The 12,519-nt window shown below is 54.1% G+C and overlaps 1 protein-coding gene across 1 annotated transcript; it reads left to right on the forward strand.

Annotated features, from left to right (window-relative positions):
• Window positions 1–4,086: 4,086 nt before the first annotated feature.
• VOLCADRAFT_120549 (uncharacterized protein) lies at window positions 4,087–12,116 on the forward strand (the record flags this gene model as incomplete). The annotated part of the gene is made up of 16 exons (XM_002947895.1): window positions 4,087–4,223; window positions 5,466–5,590; window positions 6,609–6,691; window positions 6,753–6,843; window positions 6,914–7,014; window positions 7,210–7,334; window positions 7,541–7,619; window positions 8,028–8,494; window positions 8,800–8,932; window positions 9,145–9,255; window positions 9,651–9,839; window positions 9,922–9,984; window positions 10,027–10,348; window positions 10,423–10,515; window positions 10,741–10,876; window positions 11,239–12,116. Coding segments are annotated over exons 5-16 (2,607 nt in total), but the record flags the coding sequence as incomplete, so codon positions are not given.
• Between the last annotated feature and the right edge of the window lie 403 nt (window positions 12,117–12,519).

Raw genomic sequence — 12,519 nt, forward strand, 5'->3', positions numbered from 1 at the left:
TGTACAAAGCTAACACGGTGCTTCGGCCCTTGCGTCTGTGGCGGTACTTAAGTCCTTAGGCCATTTAGTACTTGCGCCTGCTTTTGTACAGAACGGCCTTAACTGGCCTAGGTTTGCCGCAGGCAAAATGGTGATTAGCAAAGGCCAAAACGCAAACGATACGACCGGACTGTCGCGCGGCCGTCACCAATATTCGTCACACAATCGCAGAACGATCTCCGAGCCATCAGTAATTGCAAGAATCATTGCAAATTTTCAGTTTTCTTGAGTAGTTGCCTTACCGCTTAGGGTTCGTACAGACGGAGGGGTACCTGCAGTTGTGCTTGCTTCCGTGGGAGGGGGCGAGCCTTGTTACCGAGCGACTTCCCACACATCATCCCAGACCGGGACTCTCGCTTCACAGGAATTTCTGGAAGGAAACGTTTCGCCTTTTGGGACACCCACCTCTACATGAGCACAGCCTTCCGCAAACGGACGGGCTAACGGAACGCATCAATCGCGTTCTAGGAGAGACACTCGGGCATCACATTTCGCCCACTCAAGGTGAATGATATGTACACATAGTTCTAGTCTACGTCAGGGGGTTCCCAGTTTAATGGACAATAAACATCGCACAGCCCTCCTCTTTCTTACGCTGTGTACATTTAGTACTAAGATTACGATTATTTTTACAAAAAGTAATAATTTTAGGTTGTATTGTTCAGCGTAATTACGCAAAACAATTTGCCACTGATTGAGTTTGCCTTAAATAACTCAAAACAGCGAGCAACGGAGGCAACTCCCATCTCCCTTAATGGTGTCCGCCTCAATCTGAAACCCTAAGTGCATGACGCTCACAAGCATGAAGTGACGATGCACGAGCGTATCAACAGAGCTATAAATTGTCTCCTGGCTGCGCAGCAAGAAGACGCCGATACGCATGTGCGCTACGAGGTTGGGCAAAAAATGCTCTCTGTGTGTGTGTGTGTGTGTGTGTGTGTGTGTGTGTCTGTAACGGACCAAACATAATATCTCGCCTGGCTGAAACGCGTTATAGGTACTATACAGCATTCTCTATTGCAAGGTATTTCGCATGTAGCCAACAAAAATCGTATGAGCACAAACAAGTTTGGCTGCCTCAATTGACCGAGGCCAAAGTCACATCAACGCCTCTCGAGCTAAATTTCATCCCGAAAGCTGCCGCGTATCTCATAATGGAATTCTGAGATGACGGCGTATGATAACTCGAACACCCAGCTTGCGTTACCATTTGCCGGCATGGGCAATCCGACTTGCCACCTGCAGGCCAACATAATTTGCTTTCAGTTCTCTATGAAATACACAAGCTGCTTGTTTGTACATTTACTTTGGCCAATGCACGGGGCCTCCGAAGACTTGCGGTGTGCCGCGATGAAGCTCGCGGCTGTGGGGCGGATTGCTGAGGCCGCTGGCGCTTCGGGGATAGACATCACAGACAGCACCGAACTTCACTCAGCTTGCGTTACCAATTTGCCCGCACGGGCATTCCGACTTGCGGTCTGCCGCACTGTCCATGCGGCATGCACCCGGGATGGATGCGATTCCCGTGGAGCGCGCAGGCGGTGCTGACGATTCCGCCGGTGCAAGCTTAGCTCCCACACCATCAGTACTGCTGCAACAAAGCACATCTCCCACCGCAGTGACACTACCCATCAATTGTCACACGTGCCGTGCTAGCTACCGGCCTGTACGGATGCAGGGGGGGCCCGCCCTTTTTCCGGCTTCGAGGAAGCCGACACCCGACTTGTCATCCTCGATTCGGCTATTAGTACCACAACAGCGGCAAAACCGCTGCCCCCTGGGGACATGGTACTTGCCTCTTCGTGCTCTGTTTGATTCCAGAGCCCAGCAACATAAACGAAACTGCATTAGCTTACGATGTGCTAAACGAGGAATGAAAACCTTAGCATGTGTTGGCCACATGACGGCTGCGGCTCCCGAAAAGGGCAGCCCCATCCAGTGCTTATACTTCGCCATTTGCACTCCCGGTTGCTTCCCATCTGATGGGTACTCCTCTGGCAAGGCAGTCAGACGAGTATGGTCCCAGCCGCTCATCAAACGCTCTCTTAGTGCCGTTATCATCGCTCCTTCGGGTAGAGGCCTACTCAACAACCAGTCAACACGCTCCTTTACCCCCATGACTTCTTGTGGTATTCCGCTCCAAATATTGCATTCCAAGAAGGAACAACAGTCGTAACATTGAGGTTCCCCAACCCTCCCATTCCGGGTTGGTCAGGGCATCGGTTACCTCCTGCCGTAAAACTGCATGAGCAATGGACCCCACTTGTTTTTGAAGGCGGTTCCAGAAACGGAGGATCATGTGAAGGCATTTTGTGTCCCGAAGCCAGACAGTGGTTCTTGGCGTTTGGTCATCAACTTGAAGAGGATGAACATCGCGCAGAAGGCTTATAAGTGTCGCTATCAAACCCTCCGCACCCTGCGGCGTATGGGCCTCGAGGGCTCTTGGATGGTGAAGGTGAATTTGGCTGACGCCTTTTACCACATTCCAATTCGCCCAGCGGATCGGCGTTTCTCCATTAATGCGCGCTTTCAGCTGGTTAGCTTATCTTGTTTTTGTTGTTGAGCGCGCGCCCGCCCGCCCGCCCGTTCACGGCGCAGCCCGCGTTAGTTCAGTTGCGGTGTCGCTTTCTCCATTCGTAAGGCCCGTCTTCTTCGGGCATGTCAGTCCTTTTCTCTCTTCCATTATTTGCAACAGAAAATGGCATTTACCTATGGAGCAACTACTAATGGCGTGTATTCAGTTCGTATTCAGGCGGTTTTAGGATGATGGCTGTGTTCCACGGCATCGATTATCGCAGCCTCATCGCCGGAGGAACTGGCCACTTAGGACTTGACAGGGCTGCGCTTAGTGGGCGTGACATCCCACTTCCAACGCCGTTTATGCTAGCTGAGGTCTTGGACAGGCTCAGGAGGCGGAGTGATGCGAGTAACCTTGCAGAGGGGCCCTTCAAGGCATGCCTAAAGGACCTTCACAGAGCAGTGCAGCTTCAGATGTCTTTCATGCGGCAAATTGTAGGAGCTGCCAGACCAACACACCGCCTCCTGTTTGCAGAGCTGTCGCAGCTACCCCTCCAATACCACGTCTTCAAGCAGGTTGTGAGGTTTTGGAACAGTGTCCGTTTACAGCGTGGGTCTGTGGCACACCAAGTTTTGCGACAGGAGGTCGCTGAGTCCCTCTCCAACCCCGAAGGGGCCGGATGGGGGACACTACTACTCCGTTTTCTATATTTTCTGGGGCACGACGTATGGAAAGAGACCCCGCAAGGGCTACACGAGGTAGACGAACGAGTGGAGTGGCTGATGAACAGGCCAATGCCAGGTGTGGTTTTGGGATTCAAGGACCGATTAGTGAGTGGTTGGAAGCATACGCGTTTAGATGTCCAGCCTGACGTGTACCCGTCAGACGGCAAGAAACCAGGAATTCACATGGCGAAGTATAAGCATTGGATGGGTCTGGCGGCCGAACAAGCGGGCAGGAAGGAGGTGCTCCCGCATATCACAATGTTTATCCCGCGTTCAGCGAATCGCAAGCTTATGCAGTTTAGGCTTTGCTGTTGGGCATTGGCGGCTAACAGAGCGCGTAAGGGACGGCGTTATATACCTAGGGAGGAGCGAGTATGCCCTTGCTGCGGCACTGATAGCCATATCGAGGATGAGAAGCACATTTTGCTGGACTGTCCGGTGTACGACAAAATCGACGACAAAATAAGAACTGATATGGGTTTCCCACGCTTCGAGCATATGAAGGACGCTATGAAGTGGGAACCTGAACGCCTGGCAAGGATGCTGGAACGTATATGGTCCCACCGCAACTCTATCGTTCCCTTTGGTCGTTAGTATCCTTCATCACTTGTTTCGTTGGAAGTGCGAGGTAGGATAGTGCTTATAGGCGATCTGGCAGCCCTTGAGCCCTCGGCTCGTATTAGGGTGGTTTGCAGGTACGGGGAACGCACCCACGACCATGTAACAACAACAACAACTTCCAACTCCACCTTCTCATTTCCCATGTTCGTGCGCACTGCGTTGGCACTTTCGGGCGCAACACAGATCGCACATTCGATTTGTAAACCGCAAAAAACACTTCGCCTCAGCCAAGGGAAGCAGAAATGGATCGACAAGCTTCGACTTCTCGAAGCGAAGTATGAGTGTAGAGATAGGCAAGTTATTGCGAAGGAACTGCCGTGGTGCGTGGAAGTAGGGCGCATGCATGCATGCATGTGCCGGACCGCAGTACGGCAGGGGACGCCGAGCTCCTACTTGGGTCCCACAGGCGCGATATGCATATTGTACACAGGCATGATAAACATAACAGGCATGCTCACAGGTGTAGCATGGCACTGGTTTCATACTGTTCATGCCACTGGTCAAGGCTCCTCGTTTATCATTTTTTACTTTTGTCCTTGCCTATGCTACCCAAACTGTTGAACTACCATAACCAAACTGGTGAACTATTAATGATTGCGCCCAAACATGAGAAGTACTGCAGAAATGATAATGGAAATGGCTATCCAATTCCCTGCAGTCCCCAGCTTCCCCAACCCCTCTCCCACTGCCTTGCCTGCAGCCTCCACCCCCTCTCCCACTGCCTTGCCTGCAGCCTCCACCCCCTTCCCCACCCCCTCTCCCACTGCTTTGCCAGCAGCCTCCATCCCCTCTCCCACTGCCTTGCCTGCAGCCACCACACCCTCTCCCACTGCCTTGCCGGCAGCCTCCATCCCCTTCCCCAACCCCTCTCCCACTCAGGGCTCTTCACCCCGATTTGGGCCGAACTTTTCTGAGATATTTCCGTTTTGCCCGAAAGGAAAACTAGTGCACCCCGGAGCATTCCAAACGGATTTGGGGCCTTTTGGAGCATTTTTTCGGGGACCCCACCGAAGCCTTTTGAAGGCATTTTCGGAAAAAACCGAATGATAGTTCAGTGTAAATTTGCATGTTTTTGAGCACAGACGGGGCCTGGAAACTGGGCTTGCCGTGTGCAATTCGGCTGCTTCACAGCTGTATTGCAGACATTTTCATACATCTAAGCGAACTTGATGTTTTGCAGAAAGAGTTTTCAGTTATGAAGTCTAAGATGGCCTTGCAGTTGGAGCTGGGCCGCACCTCCTGGGAGCAGGCCTGGGCTGGAATGCATTAGTGGGTCCACTTCTTTCCATGCTTGATTCAGTAGGTGTATGTCGCTTGTGTTTTGCCCACTCAAACAATGTGTGTTGAGTGTAGCTTTAATGTCCACCGCATTATCAAGAACAGGCTGCATAACCGGGTGTCTGTCCCGTCCATTGATTCCCTTATGCGTGTTGGATTACTCGGTCCAACCGTGGATATGAAATGCAAACCCCTTGTGATAAAAGCTGCTGAGTAGTATGTTGCAAAGAACCCGGATGGGCTCCTGCACCGTGTTCTGCTGACTGTGTTCTGCCTGATGAGAGTGTTGATGAGGGCAGTGTGGGCACTGAAGTTGCTAAGGCCTACTACCCTTCTAATAACGAGGAGGTCGAGAGTGTGGCAAGTGATGAGGTGTACCTGCCTGAGGAGACGGATGATGATGTGGCAGGTGTGGTGGAGGCGATTGCTGCAGATTGCCTCCTTGTGATTGCCTCCTTGGTTTTGGGTAAAATCCTTACTGAAATATTTCTCCCAGGCGCTATGTTCCAAAATAAAGTCAAACACCTTTTAATTCAGCCGTCCTAGCATATAACGATAGAATCCAGCTAAATTTTACCCTGAAAACCGCTTCAGACAGTTTCAGGTTACCCGGAAACACTGTCAGGCTGACAAGAAAATTTTCAGGGAAGGCCCCGGAAGGTTATTATCTCTCTTGTGCTGCATTAAGTCCTTCCAACATGAAGGAAGAACCAACACCACTACCGGGCATTGACATGCCTTGTCAGTACCCGCAGCCTTGCTCGAGAAATATGCTATCTGTACATAGGAAGTTTAAACCCAAAATGTCAAAATTTTCATTCTCACATTCAGATTGGCTGCTGCCGAACAATCTCGGATGCGTCATGCGTTCTTCATGAAGCGTTTTCGATTCCGCAAACGGTGTCAACTACCTGGCAAGGTGCTTTCAGGTTATATCATCTATAAAGTTCCACGTATTTTCCCTGCCCGCAAGCTGCGCAAATTGTGGGTACAGTGAATTCTGTGTAAGTTGGCATCAGAGGTCGGCAGGGTCCTGCGGTCCGTACCACAGTACCTGCAGCCGAAATTCGGCTTCAGGCCCCGGCTGCGGGTCCCTAATAACCGAAATTTGACCTAAAGACGTGGTTGCAGCCTCTATTGCGGCCCGTAAGGCCGCGCGCTGGTGTGTTTGACTTTGGATTTTTCTTAGGTTAACTGAGCAAAATTATGCCCTCCCGCACGCAGCCGTAAAAATCGATTTGCTGACCTCTGGAATGAATGGTTGGTGGTTAGTACAACGTCAGTTGGAACTTTATGTCCATAAAACGATTTTAGAGGATGGGAGAGGCCGCGGCATTTGTAGGAGAGTAGATACCAAATAAACAAGAAAGAGTTATACAGGAATAGACCGTCTTCGCTCATTGCCATGATTTTCTTGCCAAATTTAGCGCCGCGAACAAACGACGAGATTTTCAAGGAAGGCAGCGAAGAGGCATTAGTTGCTGCCCTTGAAAAGGAGTTGGAAGCGAAGGTATGGTCCTCGCCATATAAAGCCATATTCCAGTGTTCTCAAGAAACTCGAATGGCTGCAGAACGCAGCGATACGGGATTGGCAGAGAACTAACCCTGTAGTTGGAAAGCCTGACCCGCCAACCGATGTGCGCGACGGGACTGAGGAGGACGGTACGTGATTCGCGAACGGCGGGAAAGTCAGAGAAGGCAGCCCAACCTAACATGTGGCCCTTTGCAGCAGACTTGAACGAGGCATCCCTGGATGACGAAGAAGACGTGGATGGCGACGAAGACATGTGAAGTAGGAACCAGCTGACAGCAGGGCGTGTTATGGCGTCCCAGGTGACTCGGTGTATGTACACCTTTAAACTTTTAGAAGCTCGGGAATAAGGACGGGGCTCACGGATGCTTGGCACGTCACCTGGAGCTGCACGATGAAGACCAGGGGACGCCACGATTTGTTTTTATATGCTCGTACATTCGCGTTGCAGGTCAACACGCGCATTACATGCTAAACACATGCGTATGGCCACGCAGGTTGAATGCATAAAGTGGGTGCCTGGGACGAACTTCCTGGTGGATGGCTTTGCATTCAAGAACCCCCGGTGTTCGCATTACTTCTTGACTCACTTCCACTCCGACCACACAGTGGGTCTCAATAAGTGAGCTGGACTCCCCGATTAAAGAATCAGAGCTTGGGAAGACTTCCACTCTGTATGGGGGGCCAGCAAGCCAAATGTAGTTGTTGGTTTCGTGGATCTGTTCTTACTTGTCTGTTCTTATTGTCGTCACCTCACGTGTTTGAGGCATTCAGCCTTAGAACCCCATCCCATCCCGCCGTGTCATGCTGTGGGCCCCACACTCTTAGGAGCTTCGATGGAGGCGTCATATACTGCTCCCATGTTACAGCCCGGCTCCTGGTGCACGACATGGGCATCAAGCCGCAGGTACAGCCTTTTTGTGGCACCCAGGTGTTCCCCAGGGGTTTCTCCGATGGATGCTTTCCTTCAGCGGCCTTGACCGTCAAACACACAACCAACAGTCCCAGACCATATTTCCAAGGCTCACCGAGTCCGCTTCCTTATTTTGGATGTCTGGTGTTGGATGTTGATCTGCTAGATCTCATGCAACGGGAGGCACCCGCGGCTTCGCTTGCAAAACGGAGCACATCCTCGTCCACCGTGCACCGCAACCAAGTGTACTCATGTTGGGATGTCATAGGTCGGCTGTTAGCACATAAACCCGCGCGTTACTATTCCGTCCGTTTCAGACTAGTTGGCGGCAAGCTGGGTTGGCCTTTTTGGAACCCCCCCTGCCAGATAACACAGGTTGTGGGGTTCGAAACGAACTCGCAGGTGGTGAAGCCGCTCGCTGTAGGCGTGGCTGTGATGGTCCAGGGGGTGCGGGTGACACCCCTGGATGCCAACCACTGTCCTGGCTCCGTCATGTTCCTCTTCGAGGTGCCCGCCACCGCGTTGACCAAGTCCCGGTCACTCGCTGCGACTGCAGCGGCAACTGCGTTCCGGGGTTCTGCCAGCCCCGTATCCTCGTATCAGAGGGCGCTGGTGCTGCCATGCCCCTCTACCAGGGCCCTGTCACCCGGTGGTGCTGCTGTAGACCAGTCGGCGAAGCAGCAAGGAAACGAGGGTAGCGATGTTCGAGTTTCAGGGCCCAGCTTGGACGATGTGGCAAGGAATGCAGCGCGGGAAGGAGAGACTTGGGGATGGGCGACTGTACACGAGGAGGTTCCCGGCATGGCAGGTGGTAGCCAGTGCGGCGCCGCGGCTGCCACCCATAACATTCTCCACACCGGTGACTGCAGGTGATTCAGATACCTGCCCAGACAGACCCCGATTCGGAAATTGGGTAAATCCAAGTGTACACCCAGAACCTATAATATTTGGTATCAGTCCTGGTGTATGGGACTTGACTCCTTATAAGGAGTAATCTTGCACACAGTCAGCTCTCAGTCACTGACCAGATTTTCGCCTCCGAACCCCTTCCTAGCATTCAATTGTCCTAGCTCCTGTGACCTGCCTACCCGAGATTACAGCCCATCAGGCAGCAGGCGTGTTCTCGTGTCAGTGGCGCACGCACTTGTGCCGAACCTCCTATTCCGACGTTCAGGTGGCAGCGCTGGATGCGGGACCAGCCGGGACTGGCTGGCGTGCGCGTGGACACACTCCTCCTGGACACCACGTACGCAGCGCCCAAACATACACTGCCACCTCAGCAGGAGGCCATCGCTATGATGGTCCAGGTAGGGACTGCGGTAGGGGCCGCGTGCCGGCACGGCATGTGGGGTCAATGGCAGCCGTAGTGCAGGCCATACAGGAGGAAAGTGCTGCACCAGCGCGCTGCAGGTGTTGCACGGGTGGCTCCTGACTTACCATCTTTAGCGGTTTGCCAAATGAGTTTCAGATGGGTGGCGATCTGGGTGCAGTAACTACTGTTCCATGCTTCGTGTCGCAGGTGATGCGGGATGCCCTTGTTGCGGAGCCTCAGACGGTTTTCTTGGTCGCCACGTACCACATTGGCAAGGAGAGGGCGTTTCTGGGGGCCGCGCAACAGCTGCATGCCAGGGTGAGCTGGTCAGCGCAGCCTAGCACACGGATATGGGTTAGAGCGAAGCTTGCTCACCGGGTGCTGTTTGGTGATGACCAACGGGCACAGTGGTGTTACATTGTCTCTTTCCGCGTTCACCGTTCGCTGCATTCCTCCGAATTTCGGCAGGTTATGCTTTTGAAATTTGCAGTTCATGTGTTTACCTTTACCTTTAATCCTTTTTGCTGTAGTTACTCTTTTGGCTTCTTGTTGCCTCTCTTCATGCGCGCCAGCGGGAGCCCTCTCCTATGCATGTAGCCTAGGATGCCGCGCTCACGATGCGCGGCCGATTTATTCCCAAAGCACCTGTGGCCAGCTCAGAGGTAGGTGTACACGACATGACCGCTCTAGTGCCGCCGGGTTTACGGCTGCAGGTGTGGTCCAGCCCCGCCAAGCGTTCCTTGCTACGGCTTTTGGACCTGCCGGCTGAGCACATGGCGCTGCTGGTGGACGACCCCCGGGAGGCAATGGTGCACTTGACGGGCTGGGGACTGCGTCCGGAGGACCTGCGGGCGAGTTGTTGGCTGCCGAGGCCAGGCTGGGGATTGAAGGGTGCCAAGAGGGTCTGCTCAATGCATGCTGGGCAGGCATTTGAAACAGGGAACAGGACATGGAAAAAGCTGTAAATGTCCGTTTGCTCCACAGGCCTACTTGGAGCGGCATCTGGGCGTGTGGAAGCAGGCCGTCGGCATCCGTCCCACGGGTACGGTACACGAGGTACTCGCATCCTGAGTCGGTCCCGGCCCGCAGCTGCGGGGGAGTGCGGTAACACTATCTGGTTGTTCTTGGCACTGTTTGGTTTGCCGTTTGCATGGGCGATGTCATGTTTCACATAAGGAGCACTCGCAAATGACCGGGAACGGCATGTATCGTTTATTGCCCCGTGATGAAACTGCACGGTATCTCGGGCTGCACTACGGCACAGGCCAACGGTTTGCGGCCTGCACGAACCAGCTACTTGCGGCATGGAAACGGGACACTTTTTGCCTCATTGCTCTCTGTGGCGACAAGAAAATTACCGTACCCAAGCTCAACATGTCCCTTTATAATGTTCTTGTGCGTACATGTAACTGTAAGTGATGTGAGTGTCCTTGATGCACTTCTCTGTCCAGAAATCTTACCGTGCCCCCTCCGTCTTGAACACAGGCTGGACATTTCGGCGGGGAGGTGGGGTGTCCATCCGCCGCGAGGGCAACGTGGTCGTCGCCGGAGTGCCATACAGCGAGCACAGCAGCTGGAGTAGGTGCTCAGCCTTGGCCAAATGGGTTGGGGTGAATAACATCCTGTTTCGCTGGACCTCTCCTGTTCTCCTGCCCTTGAGTGAGGGAATTCACTGCTGCTACTGCTAGGGTACCTCGACTGCACCACTTTCTATGCCTAAAGAGATGTATTTGCGCCTCGCTAACCAGTATCACCGTGCGGTGTCCTCACTTGCATGTGTCTATGGCCCTGGCCCCCGTGCAGCCGACTTGTGTGACGCCGTCTCACAGCTGCGCCCACGGATACTCATCCCAACTGTCAATGCCTCCACGCCCGCCCAACGAAGAGCCCTGGTGGACCGCTTCGCTCACCTAATGGACTTGAGTGGCGACCGCTCACGGTAAGGTGCCGACATCACGACTTGTGTCGCGGTGCAGCGCTTATGAGACGCTAAGTTGAGCTTGCGCCCGACACGTGCTGTTCGGTTACTTTTGCCGTGTAGTCGAGGCATGCATGAGATACAGGCAAAGTGCATTCAAAACGGCTGCATCTCAAAATATGTGATATGCTCCGTTGTGCAGTTACACATCCCCGTCTGCCTTAATGGCTTAATGCACGTGAATGCACGTTGGCTTTGTATTTGCAGCTCGCACGTGCCCATGTGCTTGGTGGTTAAGAGGGTCAGCATATGCGTTATGGCGACCTGGGGTAAGGCCTCGCCCATGACGCTGTGTACTGGTGCACTGCATGGAATTTGTGCAGACTGGATGTGTACCTGGCTCGCGGTACTCGAGAGGTGGATGGGAAAGCTGCTGGAGGCTGCGGCATGGGAACAGGTGCACCAAGTCAGGACCAGGTTGAGCGAAGCGGCAAGGCTGGTAGGGCAGCTGCAGCCCCTGATGCAGGACTTGCTGGTGTTGCACCTGTCGCACCTATCAACCTAGGCGCTGTAGATGTGGCAGAGCAGGAGCGCATCCTCGCAGACCTGCAGCGGCGCCGCGAGCTGCTACATCAAAGGCAGTGGCAGCAGCACTTCAAGGTTAGCCAGAAGCAGGGCCATCAGCAGCAGCGGCGACGTAGTAAGAGGAGTTTATGCGACCCCCAGGACGACCTGGTATCCGAGATGATGACTAGCGCTGGCAAGCGGGTGCGTGCAAATGGGCTTCTGCAAGCTGTTGCGGAACAGCAGGGTGGTGCCGGGCCCCCTGACCCGAAGCTCGGGGCTAGGGTGGAAGGTAAGGGAGGTTTGGAACCAAGCCCTGCCGGAGCACCGCAACCAGCAGGGTGTCAAGCGACTGCCGCTGGTGCAGCAATTAGGGACGTGAGTCATAGTGCAGCGTCTAACGGCAATGGCATCAGCAGTATGCCGCATCGGGCCAATCAAATGTGGCAGTACCCGGAAAGCGCCGTGCGCTGTGGCGCCGGCAAAGAGAGCCGCGTCTGTGACATGGACATCATCGATCTGAGCCTTGAGGATGAGGATGAGGGCGGCGGCAAGGGGCCTGTGAGCATCAAAGCCAGCGGGGCTGCAAGGTCGGGTGCGCCCCGTGGAAAGCAGATGGGGTTGGGTTTAGCTCTAGCCAGCAGTGGGATGGCCGATAACTGTTCAGGGTGTACATGGCCGGATCGGGGCGGCCGCGTGCCAAGCAGGCAGCAGCCGGCACGGCCTGCAGCAGGGCCATCGCCTGTGGCGTCAGTCTTGCAGAGCAGCATCTTGCGGTTCTTCACGCCAGTCGGCGGCGTTGCGGCCGCCCTGCTAGCCAGCCAGGCGGGAACGGTGTGCAGACTAGAGGCCTGAACACTGTCTCTTTGTGCGGTTGTAGGACCTGGGTATAACTGTGAGCCGGATGAAGTTGTAGGGCTCCCGCTCCGGTGATAGGTGAACTGGGGACTTCCAAAGCCGCAGTTCCCGAGTGTGACGCACTAGAGAGGACGACATGTCTTAACAGACTACCGAGAACCACGTCGGACTTTGGCAAGTTGTGTGTGGTGTGGTGCCGTTCCGACTGGCAGTAAAGCGGACCGTTGCGGACACGGACACTA

This window comes from Volvox carteri (genome assembly GCF_000143455.1).
Source record: "Volvox carteri f. nagariensis unplaced genomic scaffold VOLCAscaffold_8, whole genome shotgun sequence".
NCBI classification, from domain to species: Eukaryota; Viridiplantae; Chlorophyta; class Chlorophyceae; order Chlamydomonadales; family Volvocaceae; genus Volvox; species Volvox carteri.